Source organism: Enoplosus armatus, chromosome 8 (assembly GCF_043641665.1).
Source record: "Enoplosus armatus isolate fEnoArm2 chromosome 8, fEnoArm2.hap1, whole genome shotgun sequence".
NCBI lineage: Eukaryota > Metazoa > Chordata > Actinopteri > Centrarchiformes > Enoplosidae > Enoplosus > Enoplosus armatus.
The window spans coordinates 19,738,633-19,763,124 of record NC_092187.1 but is presented as its reverse complement, the minus strand read 5'-3'; the positions used below and the strand labels follow the sequence as shown (position 1 = coordinate 19,763,124).

The 24,492-nt window shown below is 44.6% G+C and overlaps 1 protein-coding gene across 1 annotated transcript; it reads left to right on the top strand.

Annotated features, from left to right (window-relative positions):
* The first annotated feature begins 380 nt into the window (after nt 1-380).
* LOC139289208 (N-fatty-acyl-amino acid synthase/hydrolase PM20D1.2-like) lies at nt 381-5,716 on the top strand. The gene is made up of 13 exons (XM_070910752.1): nt 381-612; nt 734-820; nt 2,140-2,375; nt 2,484-2,570; nt 2,670-2,803; nt 3,031-3,150; nt 3,305-3,380; nt 3,843-3,904; nt 3,991-4,069; nt 4,161-4,232; nt 4,326-4,491; nt 4,583-4,682; nt 5,039-5,716. Exons 1-13 carry the CDS (start codon nt 393-395, stop codon nt 5,166-5,168), a joined length of 1,569 nt encoding a protein of 522 aa, XP_070766853.1. The 5' UTR covers nt 381-392; the 3' UTR covers nt 5,169-5,716.
* The last annotated feature ends 18,776 nt before the right edge of the window (nt 5,717-24,492 follow it).

Genomic DNA, 24,492 nt, shown 5'->3' with positions numbered 1-24,492 from the left:
CAATCACTAAAACAGATATTCAGTTGAGATTTAAAAGGGATATAGATTTTCTCAAATTTAAAAATAATGTGTATGCTGTAATTTTTTCTATTGCAAATATGATGGTGCCTTTTCAAGTGTATTGTATGATATGTTAATTTTTTTTAAATATTTTAGTATAGTTCAATAAAGGATGTGTTTTGCTTAATACTTTTTGTGTGCAACTGATAATAAAGTGAAAAGAATAGATGCAGATATAAAAAGCAGGAGTAATACTGTATTTTATTTTGTACACAAGGTATGACTGTTTGCTGTCAGGCCAGCAGGTGGCTCTCATTCAACAATCCCGTACTAGTCGATTCAGTCACTGTGACTGTGTTCACAGTGAACGAGTTCCGCAACAACAGACCACAATGACAGACTCAGGGCCGAAGTTCAAAATATTCAAGTTTTTAAAGATTATTTTTAGTAGCTTCCTCATTACAATCCTGCTTTTATTTACTGTAGCATCTATCAGGACTCTTTCACTGGATGTAAATGTCGGACTTCAACTCGCCCATTGGGAAAAGACGAAGAACATCTCGCTTGTCATAGACCACCATAAAAGAGAGGAGATTCTTGCACATTTTAAAGGTAACGTTAGTTTTTCGCTTGCTAGTCGGTAAAGTGTAAATTACCCAGCGTGGTAAGAAATGTGGGGACGCCACCACTGACAGACGGTACAGGTAAACTATAACTGTGTTCATTCATCCAGAGGCTATCCGGATCCCCACAGTGTCATTTTCAGAGACGGAGCTCAACACCACCGCGCTGCTTGAATTTGACAGGCTCCTCCGAAAAGGTAAAGCTGACATTAAAATATGTGCGACACCGATTTGTCTTACACACGTAGTCACAATTGTGTTCACCGTATAAGCTAATTTACAGTGGTTTCAGACTGTCACACGGCGTGACTTAGCCGAGCACTTCTAGCTAACTCTAACCGTTGGCTAATGTTTAACAGGTAACCCGATGCTAACCATGTATACAGAGGGCTACTAAGCTAGCTAACGTACGATCTTGAGCTAACGTTAACTACGTAGATGTAACTGTTAGTGTCGTGCTTTCCCCGGTCTCCTCTGTCAGTTGCTTCCCCCTCATGACTGAGAATTTGTTTGCAACTCACAGTAAAGCCAAATTCATGCTGTCATATTCTTCAAGGAAGGTTTTCTACAATTTTCAGTCAAAATTGTATCACTCCACAGGTGTCCGTAGACGTCTTGCATTAAGGGAAAGGGATAGGTTACAGTCTTTTAACCTAGATGCAACATTTTAACACAGGTTTCTCAATAATATGTTATATATCCCAAACCATTTGATATATATATATATATATATATATATATATATATATATATATATATATATATATATATTAAGCTCTGCTTCAGTGAACAAATTTACAATATGGCTGCAACTAAGACAATTATTTTCATTTGGTCTATTCTCTTTGCTTGTTTTGTTTAACAGTCCAAAACTAAAAAATCAGTTTGTTATCATTTAAGAAAAAGAAAATCAGCTGATCTTCATTTGAGAAGCTGAACCAGCAAGTATTATTAGTAGTATTATTAGCTTGACTCAAGTGATGAATCAATTATCAAAATACCTGCTGATTACTTTTAGAATCATTTTTGTTGATTGATTAATCAACTAATTGTTTCTGGTTAGTTATATTGTATAACTTAAGTCAGACATGTCAGAAGTGCCATATTTGAGATATGGCTTTTTAGTGGAATTAAAGGGATACTCAGTGTTGTTCTTGTATAATGTTTTCACAGACTCACAGGAGATGATTAAGAAAATAATGGTCGTAATTGAAGCAACAGAGACTTGGATATCATGACTTTTAGTCCTTGTTAGTGTGGATTAATCTCCAAAGACCCTGACGCCTACATTTGCCATAATGCAAACAATACCATCTTTTTGTTGGACCTGCCTTGACTGGGAAAAGCCCACTTGTTTCAATTTTCATGCCACACAGGCCAACACAGGCTAACACAGGCTTTGTCATAAAGATAACCCTGACCTTTGAAGATAACCTCAGGGTTATTTTTGCAGAAAATGTGTAAGAAAATGTGTAAGAGTTCCCCCTGTAAGCTTGTACTCTTCTTCCTGTGTCAGCCTTCCCAACAATTTTCTCATCAAACTTGGTTCATCATGAATTGTTGGCCAACTACAGCCACCTGTTTTGGGTGCAAGGATCACAGCCTGACCTGGTGCCATACCTGCTGCTAGCCCACATCGATGTAGTGCCTGCCTTAGAGTCGGATGGCTGGGAGGCCCCGCCATTTTCTGCCAAAGAGATAGATGGCTTTATCTATGGAAGAGGGACCATAGACGACAAAAACTCTGTAATGGTGAGAGGACAAGTGATATTTTGTGTGATCATGCTGCTAAACTCTTTAGTTACTTATTTACCTTTCATGTGCCAGCCAGGCTAAACGGATGTGCTTTATTTCATCTAGGGGATACTTCAGGCACTGGAGTACTTGCTGATAAAAGGTTATGCTCCACGCAGAGGATTTTACATCGGTCTTGGCCATGATGAAGAAGTACTTAAACTATTTCTAAAACAATTACTTTTTGAAAATTAAATAAGATTTAAAATATCATATTTGAATGTCTGAGTCCTCTAATATTTCCTTTTAAAGGTCAGTGGTTACAAGGGGGCAATGAGCATGGTGCGTGTACTGAAGCAGCGTGGTGTGCAGCTGTCGTTTGTCCTGGACGAGGGCCTGGCTGTACTTGATGGAGTCATCAGTGGTCTTGAAGGACCCGCTGCTCTGTGAGCACCTGCCATGCTCTAGTGTAACAACTCAGTATGATATTTATTTTGCAGCTTTTGCCTGGTAAAAAGTAAACAATTTGGCCAAGCCTTACATCACAACAGAACTCAGAAGCATAGCATAAAATTGCATGTCTCCGTTAAATTTAGTAGAAAGATATGGGTGATTGATTGACATTTGTTGAATTGTAAATTCTGTGTTTTATGTGTGTGTACATGTTTTGTAGAATTGGGATAAGTGAAAAGGGTTCGGCCACGGTAAAACTTAGTGTGTCTATGGTCCCTGGTCACTCCTCAATGCCTCCCAGTGAGACCACCATTGGGATCCTGGCTGCAGCAGTCAAAAGGTGAGAGGAACGTTTTACTTTTATTCATTTAATTTCCCTATGATAAATTGGTTAGTCTTTGTGTTCATGCTGTACCATATGTTTAACTACATTCTACATTTTTACCACTCCACGAACAAAATCTAAGACTGACTGTGTTGTACTATTTCCTCAGACTAGAGGAGAACCCCATGCCGAGATTATTTGGTCATGGGCCTGAACGTGGAACCTTTGAGCATCTGGCCCATAAGGTAAGAGGAACCAACTACTTGTCCACCACTCCTCATCACAAGTCCTGACGCAGTTATTACATGATTGCCTGATTGCAATCATTTTACATGATCATTTTGTATAATCATTGGATTCCACAAACAAGGGAATTTTAAGCCAATGAAAGAAATATTGCAATAAATAGAGTGCGTTTCCATTAGATGGATTGAGGCAAATAAACTAATAATAAACTAAACTAAATAAACAAGGTTTCAATGTCAGGAAAAAAAGAAGAAGCTTGGAATGGTATTAGGTATTAGGCTTATACTATAGTTGTGGCATAAAATTAAAAGAAAAAGACATTTTAATTGTTGCTTGCAGTTATTTGTATGACAATTAAATGTCAACTGAAATGTCATGATTGTGACAGCCCTACTCATCACAACTAGTAACATATTAGATATATCCACGTTATTACTCAGTTACTAATTTTTTGACTTCAGTTCGGGCTCCCATTGAAGTTCATAATGTCGAATTTATGGCTGTTCTCCCCACTCCTTGGCAGGTAATTACATCCTAAAATGAATTCAGCATGTTTTCTTTTTGATTGTGTCCATTGGAATAATTCACTTAGTATGTTTTATGTTGCAGGGTACTTGAAAGAAAACCAGACACCAATGCTTTTGTAAGGACAACCACAGCAGTCACCATGTTTAATGCAGGAGTGAAGGTACAGTTGCTAATTAGGAAATCGAAGGTAATTCTCAGGAAATTGGATTGCAAGCCATATGGTTTTCCTTGAATTCTTTCCCTCCCTGTAGGTGAATGTCATCCCTTCCCTCGCTGAAGCTTACATAAATCTACGAATCCACTCAGCACAGTCATTACAAGAGGTAGAGTCAGAAATTTGATTCTCCTTTTTGAGAATTCCTGACATCTCACCATGGATGTTTTGACTTCAATAAGATGTGTGCGGTCATGTCTAGGTTTTGGACCTCATCCAGTCTACAGTGGGGGACCAGCGAGTGAAGATAGAGCTTGTTGATGGGTTTGACCCTCTGCCTGTAAGCTCTGCTGATGAAAAGTCCTTTGGCTTCCAGATCATTAAGAAAACTGTGTTGGACATGTTTCCATCAGTTACAGTTGCTCCAGGTAGAATCCATACGGATTTAATTAAAAAGAAATGCTGTTATTAAGGTCAAAGTATTCACTTAGTGTTTTGATATAATGTTTGAATATGCAGGTATCTGTATTGGGAACACAGACAGTCGACACTTCAAGGACCTGACCAACAATATTTATCGCTTCGCCCCTGTCTGGTTTAAACCAGGTGATGCTCAGAGGTAAGAATCTGGTATGTCTAATACTGATAAAAAATAGTGTCAATAAAGCATGCTGCAGTCATTATAATAAACTGCTTGTGCAGAGTAATATCTGGCAAACTAGAATGTCTTGAACAAAAGAGAGCTTTCTGCTGTTGGTCACACATTTACGTCACAAACTTCTAATGTAACGGTGTGACCTACTTGTACTGTTCGAACATAAAGTTCTTCTTGAACAACTAGTAAGAAGACTTTTATGTATGGAACCAATATTTTGTCCAGTTTGCCTCTCAGCTTTGGTTATAAAAAGCACAGTAAGAACAGTAAGAGGGAATTCTTAGATTCTTAAATGAAACGTTTTCTTTTCTTTTTATTAGATTCCATGGCATCAATGAAAGGATTTCCAAAAAGAACTACGAGGAGCTCATAGTATTTTACTTCAGTCTGATTCAAAACTGTGATATTCAGAAGCTCCCTGAGCCTCACAGCTCTGTCCATGAACTCTAAATCATTTTTGATCTGGATCATTTCAACAGCACCCAGCAACTTGCTGTATAGTCACTTAATTTCAAACGAAATGATGTGATTCTGCATTTTAGAGCCAAACGGTACAATTTTCCATTGCTCTGTAATATTAACTTTACACTAAACAACAGACTCTTTTCACTCTTGTTTGATGACATGCAGTATTGACCTTGTAGCGATGAAATGATCACAGGATGACTGTGGAGCTTCTTTGTATTTGTAATTAATTTTGTGGTAGACTGCTGTGAAGATCTTTGAATTAAAAATCATGATGGCATGATTTTATGAAATGTCTGGAAAAAAAATGTTGGTGGGCTGCTAATAATACCACACGACTTAAAATTATGATTGTAAATAAGACTTGAATGAAATGACTTCATAAGTATTATTTGGCTGCTCATGACAGACAATAGAAAAATCTGCTGCTTTCTTTGAAAGTTACCTCTTGTTGTTGAATTAAGTACAGTAGTTTCAAAAGAATGCTGTACTCACTGTAATCACTGACTGACTCATTAAAATGAATCCTGATTTGTAAAGTGGTAGTTGTATTTGCACACAATCTTGAGACAGGCATTGTGTAAAAATGCAACAACTTATAATGATGTGCTTGTTGTCGTGATATATTTGACAATATTTTATTCTGGACATATTATACAATACACTTACGAAATAATAGTTTCCCCATAATATATGTTGTATTGAAAAACAAAACAAAAGGTTACTAGTTTACTCTCAGACTTGTTCTACCTAATTAGGAGCCATTCGACTACACTTTATAACAATTAACATCAGAGCTTAACAATAGAGTAAAGCAAGCATAGAAGACAGGTTTTTCCCTAACAGTGAAGACTAAAAGGAAATGATACGCAGTAGCTTTTAGATATGCACCTTATGTGTTAATAAGTAGATATTACCACTCATGGATAGTAATAGTAATGATGCATTTAGGACCAGTTACAGCATTGGCACACTAAACCAAAATAGCATTTTTGGACATAGGTAATGCCATTGACACAATTGAGAGAATAAAAAAGAAAAAGATCAACAGTTGAAGTCATGGTAACACAGCAACTGTTTAACTGGATTTGTGTACAACTGGTTGTTTTCTAAAGAATTACTGAGCAGTACACTAATGGCCACTTTAGCATCAATGCTTTCTTTGTTTGTCAAAGCCGACCCACTGATTTCCTGTGGTGCCATATGGAACTTTCTGGTCTTCAATCCACTGGACTGTTTTTCCTTCAAGATTAAGACAAACCTGAAAGGAAGGGTAAAATGACACATTTTAATCCAACATATTAGAATAACCAGAAACTTGACACACCGTACACAATAAAATCTGTATCTGTATGTATTACACTATTGATTTAAATAGATTAGAGCTTCCAGTTTCACCTCATAATAGGACCAAAAGCCTGCCTCCTTGGAGTAACGGCCTGCATTACCAGCACCACTGATTGGTGCTCCAACCTCGCTGGATTCAGAGGACAGGGTAAAGGTTCGCCCATATGCAGCAAATCCCAAAATGAGCTTTTCAGCAGGAACCCCCTGGTCACGCCAATACCGCATTGCATAGTCCTGAAATGTTGAATAATTATAGCTATATGGTTAATGTGAGCAACAATTTCTATGTATTTAGCTACAATCTCTACATAAATCATTTGTCACAAAGAATTCCCTCATTAGTCAAATATAAACCAAAGGTATATACTTTTAAGATAAAAGTTTTGTCACTCAGATGGTACTTTTTTGTGAGCATGTTTGTTGGAGCTTCCTTAAGAAGTCCACAGGAAAGTGTCCTGTTATTAATTATACTCTTTTTAGACTCACACTGTGCCATGTTTGCGGCCAAAGCAGTGGAACAGTCAGTGCTTTACTGATCTCAAAAATGTTTGCTCTCTCTGTAGGCTGTCAATTCTTCTCTCGTAGACTGGCAGTAAGATCAAAAAGTCGCTTTTGGTTGTTGTGTTTGGCACATGTCACTCCTGACAATTAGTATTACACTGTGGTTCTGTTGGCATTCACCATTTATAGATATATTATGCTACTATAAATAGCATGTCACTGTTTCACTGACAGCTACCACCTCCCACTGGCAGAGTGTCTTAGAACAGGTTGTTTATACTACTAATTGTACTGGCAGTTGCTTACAGTTGTTCTAGAAAGTCGCATGCATAAAGGAACATGATAGTTCAAAGGTATTCATAACCAATTGGTTTGCTTTTTGATAACGCTTATAGTTAGTTAGTTAGTTATGCTGCTGTAAGCCTAGACTGCTGGGGGACTTCCCATGATGCACTGAGCTTTCCTCCTCTCCCTCTCCATCTTTACACATTCATCAATGCACCACCAATGCATGTTACTAACTTTATATCTTCCCCGGAGTTTCTTTGTGCTTTCTCGTCTCGCAGGTTCCTGTGGATCGTGGTCCTGGCTGCTGCTGCCATGGGCCCGCTTGACTCTCATTGCTACAATTTTTGTTTTTAGTCATAGTTTAGTTATAGCTATTATTGATCATATTTCAGTTATTATTACAGCTGTAACTTCTATTATCAGTCATATTTCCATTATTATTATAATTATAGTTGCTAAGGCTACTGCTGGTGCTGCTATACATCTCTCTCTGTCTCTGTCTCTCTCTCTCTCTCTCTCACCCAACCGGTCAAAGCAGGTGACCACCCACCTAGAGTCTGGTTCTGCTCGAGGTTTCTGCCTCTTAAAAGGAAGTTTTTCCTTGACACTGTTGCCAAAGTGCTTGGTCATGGTGGGAACTGTTGGGTCTCTGTAATAATATTATAAAGATGTTTAATGTACAGCTCTTTAGGGCCAGTCACAGCATTTGCAGCTTTGTTTAAAAATCAAACCTGGTTGGCATTTTTGGAGGTGGGTTATCTGACTGGCACAATTGTAAAAAGAATTTGGGTTGGTGCAAACCCCATCGCTCTTTCCATCACAGGGTTGTCCACTAGGCCCTTCAGATCTGGAAGTGGTAGCTGTAGTAGTTATGGTTGTTGTTGAACTTGTGGTAGTGGGTGTTGGAGTGGTTGTGGTTGTTGTTGTTGTGGGCGTTGGAGGGGTCATTTTTGTTGTTATGGTTGTAGTATTGGGAGTTGTTGTGATTATGGTGGGCCAGTCAGCATTTGCAGTATTCTTTAAAGATCAAACCTTGTTGGCAGTGTTGGATGTAGACTATCTGACCAGCACAGAGGTAAAAAGAATTTGAGTTATTAGTATTAAGTAGGTGGCTCTGATGTCAAGAAATGTTTTTGCTCTTGTGTCGTCTAATTCATACCTTCATTTGAAAGGCTTTTCGATGAGTGCCAGTTACACACTAGTTTCCGCAATATATTGTTTTCTCAAACATCTGGTAGACAAAGAACAGCCAAACATAGAAATTGCAATTTTATCAATATATTTATTTAGTAATATGTATGAGTATTTCTTTGCATTTAGACATAGGGTACATTTATATACATATATGTAACATGCAACAGCTGCATCATTATGTAAGACAAATCCAATCACACAATGGCTAAACATAAACCAACAAGAACACACCCATAGTTAAATACACCAACAATGACATACAATATGTTTATAAGAACTGTATAATTAAGTAAGACATGTCAGGCTGTGGCAGTGACAAAAACAAGAACATACATACCAAACTGTTTTAGATCTACTTACAATTAACAGACACCAACAGGACAAAAAATGTAAATACACAGTAAGTATAACCATTATTAAACAACCTCTTTGCATATAACTCAACAGTGAATAATTAGAAGAAATTTTACTTATTGCCGCTTTTGACACTGCCACCCTTTTGTTGATAACATTAAATATTACCACTTATGGACAGTGAACTTATGGATGTGGGGGATAGTCACAGCATTTGCAGCTTTTTTAGACTACCTGACTGGTACGAATTTAAGTCATTAGGATTGGTCTTTTCATCAGAAGGGTTTCCACTAGATCCTTTACATGTGGTAGTGGTAGTTGTAATAGTTGTGGGAGTTATAGTGGTTGTGGGATTGGGAGTTGTTGTAGTGGGAGTTGTTGTGGTTGTGGGAGTTGGAGTTGTTGTGGTAGGGACAGTTGATGTGGTTGTGGTAGGGGGAGATTTTGTGGTTGGTGGTTGTGAGAGGAGCTGTTGTGGTGAGGGGAGTAATTGTAGTTTGAGATGTCGTGGTTGTAGTAGGGGGAGTTGTTGTGGTTGTGGTAGGGGGAGTTGTGGTTGTAGTAAGGGGAGCTGTAGTGATGTGGGGAGTTGTTATAGTTATTTCGGTTGTGGTAGGGGGAGTTGTTGCGGCAGTTGGCATTGCTGTTGTTGTGGGAGTGGGAATTGTTGCAGTCATGGGCATTGTTGTGGTTGTGGGAGATGTGGTTGTAGTATGGTTGGCTGTTGTAACCAGGGGAGTTGTGGTTGTGGTAGGGGGAGTTGTAGTTGTACTAGGGTTGGTTGTTATGGTAGTGGGAGTTGTTGTGGTGGTGGGCTTTTTGTGGTTGTGGTGGGGGAAGTTGTTGTATTAGTAGAGCCAATTGTTGTGGTAGCAATAGTGGGGATTGTTGTTGTAGGGATTGTTATAAATGTGGTATTGGGAGTTGTGGTTGTAGTAAGGGGAGTTGTTATGCTGGGTTTGGTAGAGAGAGTTGTGGTAGTAGTTGCTGGGGCTGTTGTTGTAGGTATTGTGGTTGTGGTAGAGGACATTGTTGTGGTTGTAGTAGGGGGAGTTGTGGTTGTAGAGGGTGTTTTTGTGGTTATAGTAGTGGGAGCTATTGTGGTTGTGGTAGGAGTCGTCGTTGTAGGGGGTGTTGTTGTTGTTGTGGTAGAGGACACTGTTGTGGTTGTAGTAGGGGGAGTTGTGGTTGTAGTAAGGGGAGCTGTTGTGGTAGCAGCTACCATTGTGGTAGGGGTTAATGTAGTTGTGGGAGGGGGAGTCATGGTTGTTGCTGTTGTAGCAGTAGTTGGGGTTGTCGTTGTAGGTATTGTGGTTGTGGTAGGTGGAGTTGTGGTTGTTGTGGTAGTAGTGGGAGTTGTTAAAGGAGGAGTTGTGGGTTCGGGAGTGAGAGTTTTGGAAGTAGTGGTTGGGGCTGTTGTTGTAGGTATTGTGGTTGTGGTAGGAGGAGTTGTTGTAAGGGGAGCTGTTGTGGTAGTGGCTACCATTGTGGTTGCGGTAGGAGTTATTGTAGTTGTGGTAGGTGGAGTCGTGGTTGTTGCTCTGGTAGCAGTACTTGGGGTTGTTGTTGTAGGTGTTGTGGTTGTAGTGGGAGTTGTTGTAGGGGGAGTTGTGGGTTTGGTTGTGGTAGTAGTGGCTGTGGCTGTTGTTGTAGGTATTGTGGTTGTGGTAGGAGGAGTTGTCGTTGTAAGGGGAGCTGTTGTGGCAGTGGCTACCATTGTAGTTGTGGTAGGAGTTATTGTAGTTGTGGTAGGTGGAGTCGTGGTTGTTGCTGTGGTAGCGGTAGTTGGGGTAGTTGTAGGTGTGGTAAGTGGTGTTGTGGTTGTTGTGGTGGTAGGGGGAGTTGTGGGTTTGGTTGTGAGAGTTGTGGTAGTAGTGGCTGTGGCTGTTGTAGATATTGTGGTTGTTGTAGTAACAGGAGCTGTTGTGGTAGTGGCTACCATTGTAGTTGTGGTAGGTGGAATCGTGATTGTTGCTGTGGTAGCAGTAGTTGGGGTTGTTGGTGTTGTGGTTGTGGTAGGTGGTGTTGTGGCGGTAGTGGGAGTTGTTGTAGGGGGAGCTGTGGGTTTGCTTGTGAGAGTTGTGGTAGTAGTGGCTGTGGCTGTTGTAGGTATTGTGGTTGTTGTAGTAAGGGGACCTGTTGTGGTAGTGGCTACCGTTGTGGTAGGAGTTTTTGTAGTTGTGGTAGGTGGAATCGTGGTTGTTGCTGTGGTAGCAGTAGTTGGGCTTGTTGTTGAAGGTGTTGTGGTTGTGGTTGTAGTGGGAGTTGTAGGGGGAGTTGTGGTTTTAGTTACTGGGGCTGTTGTTATGGGTATCGTGGTTGTGGTAAGTGGAGTTGTGGTTGTTGTTGTGGTGGCAGTGGGAGTTGTTGTTGGGGGATTTGTGGGTTGGGTTGTGAGAGTTGTGGTAGTAGTGACAGGAGCTGTTGTAGGTATTGTGGTTGTGGTAGGAGGAGTTGTTGTAGAAAGGGCAGCTGTTGTGGTAGTGGCTACCATTGTGGTTGTGGTAGGAGTTATTGTGGTTGTGGTAGGAGGAGTTGTTGTAGAAAGGGCAGCTGTTGTGGTAGTGGCTACCATTGTGGTTGTGGTAGGAGTTATTGTAGTTGTGGTAGGGGGAGTCGTGGTTGTTGCTGTGGTAGCAGTAGTTAGGGTTGTTGTTGTAGGTGTTGTTGTGGTGGTAGTGGGAGTTGTTGTAGGGGGAGTTGTAGGTTTGGTCGTGAGAGATGTGGTAGGAGTGGCTGTGGCTGTTGTAGGTATTGTGGTTGTGGTAGGTGGAGTTGTTGTTGTGATGGTAGTGGGAGTTGTCGTAGGGGGAGTTGTGTGTTTGGTTGTGAGAGTTGTCTTCGTAGTGGCTGTGGTTTTTGTTGTAGGTATTGTGGTTGTGGTAGGAGGAGTTGTATTAAGGGGAGCTGTTGTGGTAGTGGCTACCGTTGTGGTTGTGGTAGGAGTTATTGTAGTTGTGGTAGGGGGAGTCGTGGTTGTTGCTGTGGTAGCAGTAGTTGGGGTTGTTGTTGTAGGTGTTGTGGTTGTGGTAGGTGGTGTTGTGGTGGTAGTGGGAGTTGTTGTAGGGGGAGTTGTGGGTTTGGTCGTGAGAGATGTGGTAGGAGTGGCTGTGGCTGTTGTAGGTATTGTGGTTGTTGTAGTAAGGGGACCTGTTGTGGTAGTGGCTACCGTTGTAGTAGGAGTTTTTGTAGTTGTGGTAGGTGGAATCGTGGTTGTTGCTGCGGTAGCAGTAGTTGGGCTTGTTGTTGTAGGTGTTGTGGTTGTGGTTTTTGTTGTGGTGGTAGTGGGAGTTGTAGGGGGAGTTGTGGTTTTAGTTACTGGGGCTGTTGTTATGGGTATCGTGGTTGTGGTAAGTGGAGTTGTGGTTGTTGTTGTGGCAGTGGGAGTTGTTGGGGGATTTGTGGGTTGGGTTGTGAGAGTTGTGGTAGTAGTGACAGGAGCTGTTGTAGGTATTGTGGTTGTGGTAGGAGGAGTTGTTGTAGTAAGGGGAGCTGTTGTGGATGTGGCTACTGTTGTGGTAGGAGCTATTGTAGTAGTGGTTGTTGCTGTGGTAGCAGTAGTTAGGGTTGTGGTAGGTGGTGTTGTGGTGGTAGTGGGAGTTGTTGTAGGGGGAGCTGTGGGTTTGGTTGTGAGAGTTGTGGTAGTAGTGGCTGTGGCTGTTGTATGTATTGTGGTTGTTGTAGTAAGGGGACCTGTTGTGGTAGTGGCTACCGTTGTGGTAGGAGTTTTTGTAGTTGTGGTAGGTGGAATCGTGGTTGTTGCTGTGGTAGCAGTAGTTGGGCTTGTTGCTGTAGGTGTTGTGGTTGTGGTTTTTGTTGTGGTGGTAGTGGGAGTTGTAGGGGGAGTTGTGGTTTTAGTTACTGGGGCTGTTGTTATGGGTATCGTGGTTGTGGTAAGTGGAGTTGTGGTTGTTGTTGTGGCAGTGGGAGTTGTTGGGGGATTTGTGGGTCGGGTTGTGAGAGTTGTGGTAGTAGTGACAGGAGCTGTTGTAGGTATTGTGGTTGTGGTAGGAGGAGTTGTTGTAGTAAGGGGAGCTGTTGTGGATGTGGCTACTGTTGTGGTAGGAGCTATTGTAGTAGTGGTTGTTGCTGTGGTAGAAGTAGTTAGGGTTGTGGTAGGTGGTGTTGTGGTGGTAGTGGGAGTTGTTGTAGGGGGAGCTGTGGGTTTTGTTGTGATAGTTGTGGTAGTAGTGGCTGTGGCTGTTGTAGGTATTGTGGTTGTTGTAGTAAGGGGAGCTGTTGTGGTAGTGGCTACCGTTGTGGTAGGAGTTTTCGTAGTTGTGGTAGGTGGAATCGTGGTTGTTGCTGTGGTAGCAGTAGTTGGGCTTGTTGTTGTAGGTGTTGTGGTTGTGGTTTTTGTTGTTGTGGTAGTGGGAGTTGTAGGGGGAGTTGTGGTTTTAGTTACTGGGGCTGTTGTTATGGGTATCGTGGTTGTGGTAAGTGGAGTTGTGGTTGTTGTTGTGGTGGCAGTGGGAGTTGTTGGGGGATTTGTGGGTTGGGTTGTGAGAGTTGTGGTAGTAGTGACAGGAGCTGTTGTTGTAGGTATTGTGGTTGTTGTAGGAGGAGTTGTTGTAGAAAGGGCAGCTGTTGTGGTAGTGGCTACCATTGTGGTTGTGGTAGGAGTTATTGTAGTTGTGGTAGTTGGAGTCGTGGTTGTTGCTGTGGTAGCAGTAGTTAGGGTTGTGGTAGGTGGTGTTGTGGTAGTGGGAGTTGTTGTAGGGGGAGCTGTGGGTTTGGTTGTGAGAGTTGTGGTAGTAGTGGCTGTGGCTGTTGTAGGTATTGTGGTTGTTGTAGTAAGGGGACCTGTTGTGGTAGTGGCTACCGTTGTGGTAGGAGTTTTTGTAGTTGTGGTAGGTGGAATCGTGGTTGTTGCTGTGGTAGCAGTAGTTGGGCTTGTTGTTGTAGGTGTTGTGGTTGTGGTTTTTGTTGTTGTGGTAGTGGGAGTTGTAGGGGGAGTTGTGGTTTTAGTTAATGGGGCTGTTGTTATGGGTATCGTGGTTGTGGTAAGTGGAGTTGTGGTTGTTGTTGTGGTGGCAGTGGGAGTTGTTGGGGGATTTGTGGGTTGGGTTGTGAGAGTTGTGGTAGTAGTGACAGGAGCTGTTGTTGTAGGTATTGTGGTTGTGGTAGGAGGAGTTGTTGTAGAAAGGGCAGCTGTTGTGGTAGTGGCTACCATTGTGGTTGTGGTAGGAGTTATTGTAGTTGTGGTAGTTGGAGTCGTGGTTGTTGCTGTGGTAGCAGTAGTTAGGGTTGTGGTAGGTGGTGTTGTGGTGGTAGTGGGAGTTGTTGTAGGGGGAGCTGTGGGTTTGGTTGTGAGAGTTGTGGTAGTAGTGGCTGTGGCTGTTGTAGGTATTGTGGTTGTTGTAGTAAGGGGACCTGTTGTGGTAGTGGCTACCGTTGTGGTAGGAGTTTTTGTAGTTGTGGTAGGTGGAATCGTGGTTGTTGCTGTGGTAGCAGTAGTTGGGCTTGTTGTTGTAGGTGTTGTGGTTGTGGTTTTTGTTGTGGTGGTAGTGGGAGTTGTAGGGGGAGTTGTGGTTTTAGTTACTGGGGCTGTTGTTATGGGTATCGTGGTTGTGGTAAGTGGAGTTGTGGTTGTTGTGGTGGCAGTGGGAGTTGTTGGGGGATTTGTGGGTTGGATTGTGAGAGTTGTGGTAGTAGTGACAGGAGCTGTTGTTGTAGGTATTGTGGTTGTGGTAGGAGGAGTTGTTGTAGAAAGGGCAGCTGTTGTGGTAGTGGCTACCATTGTGGTTGTGGTAGGAGTTATTGTAGTTGTGGTAGGGGGAGTCGTGGTTGTTGCTGTGGTAGCAGTAGTTGGGGTTGTTGTTGTAGGTGTTGTGGTTGTGGTAGGTGGTGTTGTGGTGGTAGTGGGAGTTGTTGTAGGGGGATTTGTTGGTTTGGTCGTGAGAGATGTGGTAGGAGTGGCTGTGGCTGTTGTAGGTATTGTGGTTGTGGTAGGTGGAGTTGTTGTGATGGTAGTGGGAGTTGTCGTAGGGGGAGTTGTGTGTTTCGTTGTGAGAGTTGTCTTCGTAGTGGCTGTGGTTTTTGTTGTAGGTATTGTTGTTGTGGTAGGAGGAGTTGTAGTAAGAGGAGCTGTTCTGGTAGTGGCTACCGTTGTGGTAGGAGTTATTGTAGTTTTAGTATGGGGAGTCATGGTTGTTGCAGAAGTAGCAGTAGTTGGGGTTGTTGTTGTAGGTATTGTTGTTGTGGTAGGTGCGGTTGTGGTTGTTGTGGTGGCAGTGGGAGTTGTTGTTGGGGGAGTTGTGGGTTGGGTAGTGAGAGTTGTGTTAGTAGTGACTGGGGCTGTTGTAGGTGTTGTGGTTGTGGTAGGAGTTTTGGTTGTCGTAAGGGGAGCTGTTGTGGTCGTGGCTATCCTTGTGGTTGTGGTAGGAGTTATTTTAGTTGTGGTAGGGGGAGTCGTAATTGTTGCTGTGGTAGCAGTAGTTGGGGCTGTTGTTGTTGCTATTGCGGTTGTTGTAGGTGGAGTTGTGGTTGTAGTGGGAGTTGTGGGTTTGGTAGTGAGGGTTGTGGTAGGAGTTGCTGTGGTTGTTGTTGCTGGTATTGTGGTTGTGGTAGGTGGAGTTGTTGTATTAACCGGAGCTGTTGTGGTAGTGGCTACTGTTGTGGTTGTAGTGGGAGTTTTTGTAGTTGTGGTAGATGGAGTCGTGGTTGTTGCTGTGATAGCAGTATTTGTGGTTGTCGTTGTAGGTATTGTGGTTGTGGTTGTAGTGAGAGTTGTAGGGGGAGTTGTGGTTGTAGTTACTGGGGCTGTTGTCCTGGGTATCGTGGTTGTGGTAGGTGGAATTGTGGTTGTTGTTGTGGTGGCAGTGGGAGTTGTTGGGGCATTTGTAGGTTGGGTAGTGAGAGTTGTGTGAGTAGTGACAGGAGCTGTTGTAGGTATTGTGGTTGTGGTAGGAGGAGTTGTTGTAGTAAGGGGAGCTGTTGTGGATGTGGCTACTGTTGTGGTAGGAGCTATTGTAGTAGTGGTTGTTGCTGTGGTAGCAGTAGTTAGGGTTGTGGTAGGTGGTGTTGTGGTGGTAGTGGGAGTTGTTGTAGGGGGAGCTGTGGGTTTGGTTGTGAGAGTTGTGGTAGCAGTGGCTGTGGCTGTTGTAGGTATTGTGATTGTTGTAGTAAGGGGAGCTGTTGTGGTAGTGGCTACCGTTGTGGTAGGAGTTTTTGTAGTTGTGGTAGGTGGAATCGTAGTTGTTGCTTGGGTAGCAGTAGTTGGGCTTGTTGTTGTAGGTGTTGTGGTTGTGGTTTTTGTTGTGGTGGTAGTGGGAGTTGTAGGGGGAGTTGTGGTTTTAGTTACTGGGGCTGTTGTTATGGGTATCGTGGTTGTGGTAAGTGGAGTTGTGGTTGTTGTGGTGGCAGTGGGAGTTGTTGGGGGATTTGTGGGTTGGATTGTGAGAGTTGTGGTAGTAGTGACAGGAGCTGTTGTTGTAGGTATTGTGGTTGTGGTAGGAGGAGTTGTTGTAGAAAGGGCAGCTGTTGTGGTAGTGGCTACCATTGTGGTTGTGGTAGGAGTTATTGTAGTTGTGGTAGGGGGAGTCGTGGTTGTTGCTGTGGTAGCAGTAGTTGGGGTTGTTGTTGTAGGTGTTGTGGTTGTGGTAGGTGGTGTTGTGGTGGTAGTGGGAGTTGTTGTAGGGGGATTTGTTGGTTTGGTCGTGAGAGATGTGGTAGGAGTGGCTGTGGCTGTTGTAGGTATTGTGGTTGTGGTAGGTGGAGTTGTTGTGATGGTAGTGGGAGTTGTCGTAGGGGGAGTTGTGTGTTTCGTTGTGAGAGTTGTCTTCGTAGTGGCTGTGGTTTTTGTTGTAGGTATTGTTGTTGTGGTAGGAGGAGTTGTAGTAAGAGGAGCTGTTCTGGTAGTGGCTACCGTTGTGGTAGGAGTTATTGTAGTTTTAGTATGGGGAGTCATGGTTGTTGCAGAAGTAGCAGTAGTTGGGGTTGTTGTTGTAGGTATTGTTGTTGTGGTAGGTGCGGTTGTGGTTGTTGTGGTGGCAGTGGGAGTTGTTGTTGGGGGAGTTGTGGGTTGGGTAGTGAGAGTTGTGTTAGTAGTGACTGGGGCTGTTGTAGGTGTTGTGGTTGTGGTAGGAGTTTTGGTTGTCGTAAGGGGAGCTGTTGTGGTCGTGGCTATCCTTGTGGTTGTGGTAGGAGTTATTTTAGTTGTGGTAGGGGGAGTCGTAATTGTTGCTGTGGTAGCAGTAGTTGGGGCTGTTGTTGTTGCTATTGCGGTTGTTGTAGGTGGAGTTGTGGTTGTAGTGGGAGTTGTGGGTTTGGTAGTGAGGGTTGTGGTAGGAGTTGCTGTGGTTGTTGTTGCTGGTATTGTGGTTGTGGTAGGTGGAGTTGTTGTATTAACCGGAGCTGTTGTGGTAGTGGCTACTGTTGTGGTTGTAGTGGGAGTTTTTGTAGTTGTGGTAGATGGAGTCGTGGTTGTTGCTGTGATAGCAGTATTTGTGGTTGTCGTTGTAGGTATTGTGGTTGTGGTTGTAGTGAGAGTTGTAGGGGGAGTTGTGGTTGTAGTTACTGGGGCTGTTGTCCTGGGTATCGTGGTTGTGGTAGGTGGAATTGTGGTTGTTGTTGTGGTGGCAGTGGGAGTTGTTGGGGCATTTGTAGGTTGGGTAGTGAGAGTTGTGTGAGTAGTGACAGGAGCTGTTGTAGGTATTGTGGTTGTGGTAGGAGGAGTTGTTGTAGTAAGGGGAGCTGTTGTGGATGTGGCTACTGTTGTGGTAGGAGCTATTGTAGTAGTGGTTGTTGCTGTGGTAGCAGTAGTTAGGGTTGTGGTAGGTGGTGTTGTGGTGGTAGTGGGAGTTGTTGTAGGGGGAGCTGTGGGTTTGGTTGTGAGAGTTGTGGTAGCAGTGGCTGTGGCTGTTGTAGGTATTGTGATTGTTGTAGTAAGGGGAGCTGTTGTGGTAGTGGCTACCGTTGTGGTAGGAGTTTTTGTAGTTGTGGTAGGTGGAATCGTAGTTGTTGCTGTGGTAGCAGTAGTTGGGGTTGTTGTTGTAGGTATTGTGGTTGTGGTTGTAGTGGGAGTTGTAGGGGGAGTTGTGGTTTTAGTTAGTGGGGCTGTTATTATGGGTATCGTGGTTGTGGTAGGTGGAGTTGTGGTTGTTGTGGTGGCAGTGGGAGTTGTTGTTGGGGGAGTTGTGGGTTGGGTAGTGAGAGTTGTGTTAGTAGTGACTGGGGCTGTTGTAGGTGTTGTGGTTGTGGTAGGAGTTTTGGTTGTCGGAAGGGGAGCTGTTGTGGTCGTGGCTATCCTTGTGGTTGTGGTAGGAGTTATTTTAGTTGTGGTAGGGGGAGTCGTAATTGTTGCTGTGGTAGCAGTAGTTGGGGCTGTTGTTGCTATTGCGGTTGTTGTAGGTGGAGTTGTGGTTGTAGTGGGAGTTGTGGGTTTGGTAGTGAGGGTTGTGGTAGGAATTGCTGTGGTTGTTGTTGCTGGTATTGTGGTTGTGGTAGGTGGAGTTGTTGTATTAACCGGAGCTGTTGTGGTAGTGGCTACCGTTGTGGTTGTAGTGGGAGTTTTTGTAGTTGTGGTAGATGGAGTCGTGGTTGTTGCTTTGGTAGCAGTATTTGTGGTTGTCGTTGTAGGTATTGTGGTTGTGGTTGTAGTGAGAGTTGTAGGGGGAGTTGTGGTTGTAGTTACAGGGGCTGTTGTCCTGGGTATCGTGGTTGTGGTAGGTGGAATTGTGGTTGTTGTTGTGGTGGCAGTGGGAGTTGTTGGGGGATTTGTAGGTTGGGTAGTGAGAGTTGTGTTAGTAGTGACAGGAGCTGTTGTAGGTATTGTGGTTGTGGTAGGAGGAGTTGTTGTAGTAAGGGGAGCTGTTGTGGATGTGGCTACTGTTGTGGTAGGAGCTATTGTAGTAGTGGTTGTTGCTGTGGTAGCAGTAGTTAGGGTTGTGGTAGGTGGTGTTGTGGTGGTAGTGGGAGTTGTTGTAGGGGGAGCTGTGGGTTTGGTTGTGAGAGTTGTGGTAGTAGTGGCTGTGGCTGTTGTAGATATTGTGGTTGTTGTAGTAACAGGAGCTGTTGTGGTAGTGGCTACCATTGTAGTTGTGGTAGGTGGAATCGTGATTGTTGCTGTGGTAGCAGTAGTTGGGGTTGTTGGTGTTGTGGTTGTGGTAGGTGGTGTTGTGGCGGTAGTGGGAGTTGTTGTAGGGGGAGCTGTGGGTTTGCTTGTGAGAGTTGTGGTAGTAGTGGCTGTGGCTGTTGTAGGTATTGTGGTTGTTGTAGTAAGGGGACCTGTTGTGGTAGTGGCTACCGTTGTGGTAGGAGTTTTTGTAGTTGTGGTAGGTGGAATCGTGGTTGTTGCTGTGGTAGCAGTAGTTGGGCTTGTTGTTGAAGGTGTTGTGGTTGTGGTTGTAGTGGGAGTTGTAGGGGGAGTTGTGGTTTTAGTTACTGGGGCTGTTGTTATGGGTATCGTGGTTGTGGTAAGTGGAGTTGTGGTTGTTGTTGTGGTGGCAGTGGGAGTTGTTGTTGGGGGATTTGTGGGTTGGGTTGTGAGAGTTGTGGTAGTAGTGACAGGAGCTGTTGTAGGTATTGTGGTTGTGGTAGGAGGAGTTGTTGTAGAAAGGGCAGCTGTTGTGGTAGTGGCTACCATTGTGGTTGTGGTAGGAGTTATTGTAGTTGTGGTAGGGGGAGTCGTGGTTGTTGCTGTGGTAGCAGTAGTTAGGGTTGTTGTTGTAGGTGTTGTTGTGGTGGTAGTGGGAGTTGTTGTAGGGGGAGTTGTAGGTTTGGTCGTGAGAGATGTGGTAGGAGTGGCTGTGGCTGTTGTAGGTATTGTGGTTGTGGTAGGTGGAGTTGTTGTTGTGATGGTAGTGGGAGTTGTCGTAGGGGGAGTTGTGTGTTTGGTTGTGAGAGTTGTCTTCGTAGTGGCTGTGGTTTTTGTTGTAGGTATTGTGGTTGTGGTAGGAGGAGTTGTATTAAGGGGAGCTGTTGTGGTAGTGGCTACCGTTGTGGTTGTGGTAGGAGTTATTGTAGTTGTGGTAGGGGGAGTCGTGGTTGTTGCTGTGGTAGCAGTAGTTGGGGTTGTTGTTGTAGGTGTTGTGGTTGTGGTAGGTGGTGTTGTGGTGGTAGTGGGAGTTGTTGTAGGGGGAGTTGTGGGTTTGGTCGTGAGAGATGTGGTAGGAGTGGCTGTGGCTGTTGTAGGTATTGTGGTTGTTGTAGTAAGGGGACCTGTTGTGGTAGTGGCTACCGTTGTAGTAGGAGTTTTTGTAGTTGTGGTAGGTGGAATCGTGGTTGTTGCTGCGGTAGCAGTAGTTGGGCTTGTTGTTGTAGGTGTTGTGGTTGTGGTTTTTGTTGTGGTGGTAGTGGGAGTTGTAGGGGGAGTTGTGGTTTTAGTTACTGGGGCTGTTGTTATGGGTATCGTGGTTGTGGTAAGTGGAGTTGTGGTTGTTGTTGTGGCAGTGGGAGTTGTTGGGGGATTTGTGGGTTGGGTTGTGAGAGTTGTGGTAGTAGTGACAGGAGCTGTTGTAGGTATTGTGGTTGTGGTAGGAGGAGTTGTTGTAGTAAGGGGAGCTGTTGTGGATGTGGCTACTGTTGTGGTAGGAGCTATTGTAGTAGTGGTTGTTGCTGTGGTAGCAGTAGTTAGGGTTGTGGTAGGTGGTGTTGTGGTGGTAGTGGGAGTTGTTGTAGGGGGAGCTGTGGGTTCGGTTGTGAGAGTTGTGGTAGTAGTGGCTGTGGCTGTTGTAGGTATTGTGGTTGTTGTAGTAAGGGGACCTGTTGTGGTAGTGGCTACCGTTGTGGTAGGAGTTTTTGTAGTTGTGGTAGGTGGAATCGTGGTTGTTGCTGTGGTAGCAGTAGTTGGGCTTGTTGCTGTAGGTGTTGTGGTTGTGGTTTTTGTTGTGGTGGTAGTGGGAGTTGTAGGGGGAGTTGTGGTTTTAGTTACTGGGGCTGTTGTTATGGGTATCGTGGTTGTGGTAAGTGGAGTTGTGGTTGTTGTTGTGGCAGTGGGAGTTGTTGGGGGATTTGTGGGTTGGGTTGTGAGAGTTGTGGTAGTAGTGACAGGAGCTGTTGTAGGTATTGTGGTTGTGGTAGGAGGAGTTGTTGTAGTAAGGGGAGCTGTTGTGGATGTGGCTACTGTTGTGGTAGGAGCTATTGTAGTAGTGGTTGTTGCTGTGGTAGAAGTAGTTAGGGTTGTGGTAGGTGGTGTTGTGGTGGTAGTGGGAGTTGTTGTAGGGGGAGCTGTGGGTTTTGTTGTGATAGTTGTGGTAGTAGTGGCTGTGGCTGTTGTAGGTATTGTGGTTGTTGTAGTAAGGGGAGCTGTTGTGGTAGTGGCTACCGTTGTGGTAGGAGTTTTCGTAGTTGTGGTAGGTGGAATCGTGGTTGTTGCTGTGGTAGCAGTAGTTGGGCTTGTTGTTGTAGGTGTTGTGGTTGTGGTTTTTGTTGTTGTGGTAGTGGGAGTTGTAGGGGGAGTTGTGGTTTTAGTTACTGGGGCTGTTGTTATGGGTATCGTGGTTGTGGTAAGTGGAGTTGTGGTTGTTGTTGTGGTGGCAGTGGGAGTTGTTGGGGGATTTGTGGGTTGGGTTGTGAGAGTTGTGGTAGTAGTGACAGGAGCTGTTGTTGTAGGTATTGTGGTTGTTGTAGGAGGAGTTGTTGTAGAAAGGGCAGCTGTTGTGGTAGTGGCCACCATTGTGGTAGGAGTTTTTGTAGTTGTGGTAGGTGGAATCGTGGTTGTTGCTGTGGTAGCAGTAGTTGGGGTTGTTGTTGTAGGTGTTGTGGTTGTGGTAGGTGGTGTTGTGGTGGTAGTGGGAGTTGTTGTAGGGGGAGTTGTGGGTTTGGTCGTGAGAGATGTGGTAGGAGTGGCTGTGGCTGTTTTAGGTATTGTGGTTGTTGTAGTAAGGGGACCTGTTGTGGTAGTGGCCACCATTGTTGTAGGAGTTTTTGTAGTTGTGGTAGGTGGAATCGTGGTTGTTGCTGTGGTAGCAGTAGTTGGGCTTGTTGTTGTAGGTGTTGTGGTTGTGGTGGTAGTGGGAGTTGTAGGGGGAGTTGTGGTTTTAGTTACTGGGGCTGTTGTTATGGGTATCGTGGTGGTAAGTAGAGTTGTGGTTGTTGTTGTGAAAGTGGGAGTTGTTGGGGGATTTGTGGGTTGGGTTGTTAGAGTTGTGGTAGTAGTGACAGGAGCTGTTGTAGGTATTGTGGTTGTGGTAGGAGGAGTTGTTGTAGTTAGGGGAGCTGTTGTGGATGTGGCTACTGTTGTGGTAGGAGCTATTGTAGTAGTGGTTGTTGCTGAGGTAGCAGTAGTTAGGGTTGTGGTAGGTGGTGTTGTGGTGGTAGTGGGAGTTGTTGTAGGGGGAGCTGTGGGTTTGGTTGTGAGAGTTGTGGTAGTAGTGGCTGTGGCTGTTGTAGGTATTGTGGTTGTTGTAGTAAGGGGAGCTGTTGTGGTAGTGGCTACCGTTGTGGTAGGAGTTTTTGTAGTTGTGGTAGGTGGAATCGTGGTTGTTGCTGTGGTAGCAGTAGTTGGGCTTGTTGTTGTAGGTGTTGTGGTTGTGGTTTTTGTTGTTGTGGTAGTGGGAGTTGTAGGGGGAGTTGTGGTTTTAGTTACTGGGGCTGTTGTTATGGGTATCGTGGTTGTGGTAAGTGGAGTTGTGGTTGTTGTTGTGGTGGCAGTGGGAGTTGTTGGGGGATTTGTGGGTTGGGTTGTGAGAGTTGTGGTAGTAGTGACAGGAGCTGTTGTTGTAGGTATTGTGGTTGTGGTAGGAGGAGTTGTTGTAGAAAGGGCAGCTGTTGTGGTAGTGGCTACCATTGTGGTTGTGGTAGGAGTTATTGTAGTTGTGGTAGGGGGAGTCGTGGTTGTTGCTGTGGTAGCAGTAGTTGGGGTTGTTGTTGTAGGTGTTGTGGTTGTGGTAGGTGGTGTTGTGGTGGTAGTGGGAGTTGTTGTAGGGGGAGTTGAGGGTTTGGTCGTGATAGATGTGGTAGGAGTGGCTGTGGCTGTTGTAGGTATTGTGGTTGTGGTAGGTGGAGTTGTTGTATTAACCGGTGCTGTTGTGGTAGTGGCTACCCTTGTGGTTGTAGTGGGAGTTATTGTAGTTGTGGTAGATGGAGTCGTGGTTGTTGCTGTGGTAGCAGTATTTGTGGTTGTCATTGTAGGTGTTGTGGTTGTGGTGGTAGTGGGAGTTGTAGGGGGAGTTGTGGTTTTAGTTACTGGGGCTGTTGTTATGGGTATCGTGGTGGTAAGTAGAGTTGTGGTTGTTGTTGTGAAAGTGGGAGTTGTTGGGGGATTTGTGGGTTGGGTTGTTAGAGTTGTGGTAGTAGTGACAGGAGCTGTTGTAGGTATTGTGGTTGTGGTAGGAGGAGTTGTTGTAGTTAGGGGAGCTGTTGTGGATGTGGCTACTGTTGTGGTAGGAGCTATTGTAGTAGTGGTTGTTGCTGAGGTAGCAGTAGTTAGGGTTGTGGTAGGTGGTGTTGTGGTGGTAGTGGGAGTTGTTGTAGGGGGAGCTGTGGGTTTGGTTGTGAGAGTTGTGGTAGTAGTGGCTGTGGCTGTTGTAGGTATTGTGGTTGTTGTAGTAAGGGGAGCTGTTGTGGTAGTGGCTACCGTTGTGGTAGGAGTTTTTGTAGTTGTGGTAGGTGGAATCGTGGTTGTTGCTGTGGTAGCAGTAGTTGGGCTTGTTGTTGTAGGTGTTGTGGTTGTGGTTTTTGTTGTTGTGGTAGTGGGAGTTGTAGGGGGAGTTGTGGTTTTAGTTACTGGGGCTGTTGTTATGGGTATCGTGGTTGTGGTAAGTGGAGTTGTGGTTGTTGTTGTGGTGGCAGTGGGAGTTGTTGGGGGATTTGTGGGTTGGGTTGTGAGAGTTGTGGTAGTAGTGACAGGAGCTGTTGTTGTAGGTATTGTGGTTGTGGTAGGAGGAGTTGTTGTAGAAAGGGCAGCTGTTGTGGTAGTGGCTACCATTGTGGTTGTGGTAGGAGTTATTGTAGTTGTGGTAGGGGGAGTCGTGGTTGTTGCTGTGGTAGCAGTAGTTGGGGTTGTTGTTGTAGGTGTTGTGGTTGTGGTAGGTGGTGTTGTGGTGGTAGTGGGAGTTGTTGTAGGGGGAGTTGAGGGTTTGGTCGTGATAGATGTGGTAGGAGTGGCTGTGGCTGTTGTAGGTATTGTGGTTGTGGTAGGTGGAGTTGTTGTATTAACCGGTGCTGTTGTGGTAGTGGCTACCCTTGTGGTTGTAGTGGGAGTTATTGTAGTTGTGGTAGATGGAGTCGTGGTTGTTGCTGTGGTAGCAGTATTTGTGGTTGTCATTGTAGGTATTGTGGTTGTGGTTGTAGTGAGAGTTGTAGGGCGAGTTGTGGTTGTAGTTACTGGGGCTGTTGTCCTGGGTATCGTGGTTGTGGTAGGTGGAATTGTGGTTGTTGTTGTGGTGGCAGTGGGAGTTGTTTGGGGATTTGTGGGTTGGGTAGTGAGAGTTGTGGTAGTAGTGACTGGAGCTGTTGTAGGTATTGTGGTTGTGGTAGGAGGAGTTGTTGTAGTAAGGGGAGCTGTTGTGGATGTGGCTACTGTTGTGGTAGGAGCTATTGTAGTAGTGGTTGTTGCTGTGGTAGCAGTAGTTAGGGTTGTGGTAGGTGGTGTTGTGGTGGTAGTGGGAGTTGTTGTAGGGGGAGCTGTGGGTTTGGTTGTGAGAGTTGTGGTAGTAGTGGCTGTGGCTGTTGTAGGTATTGT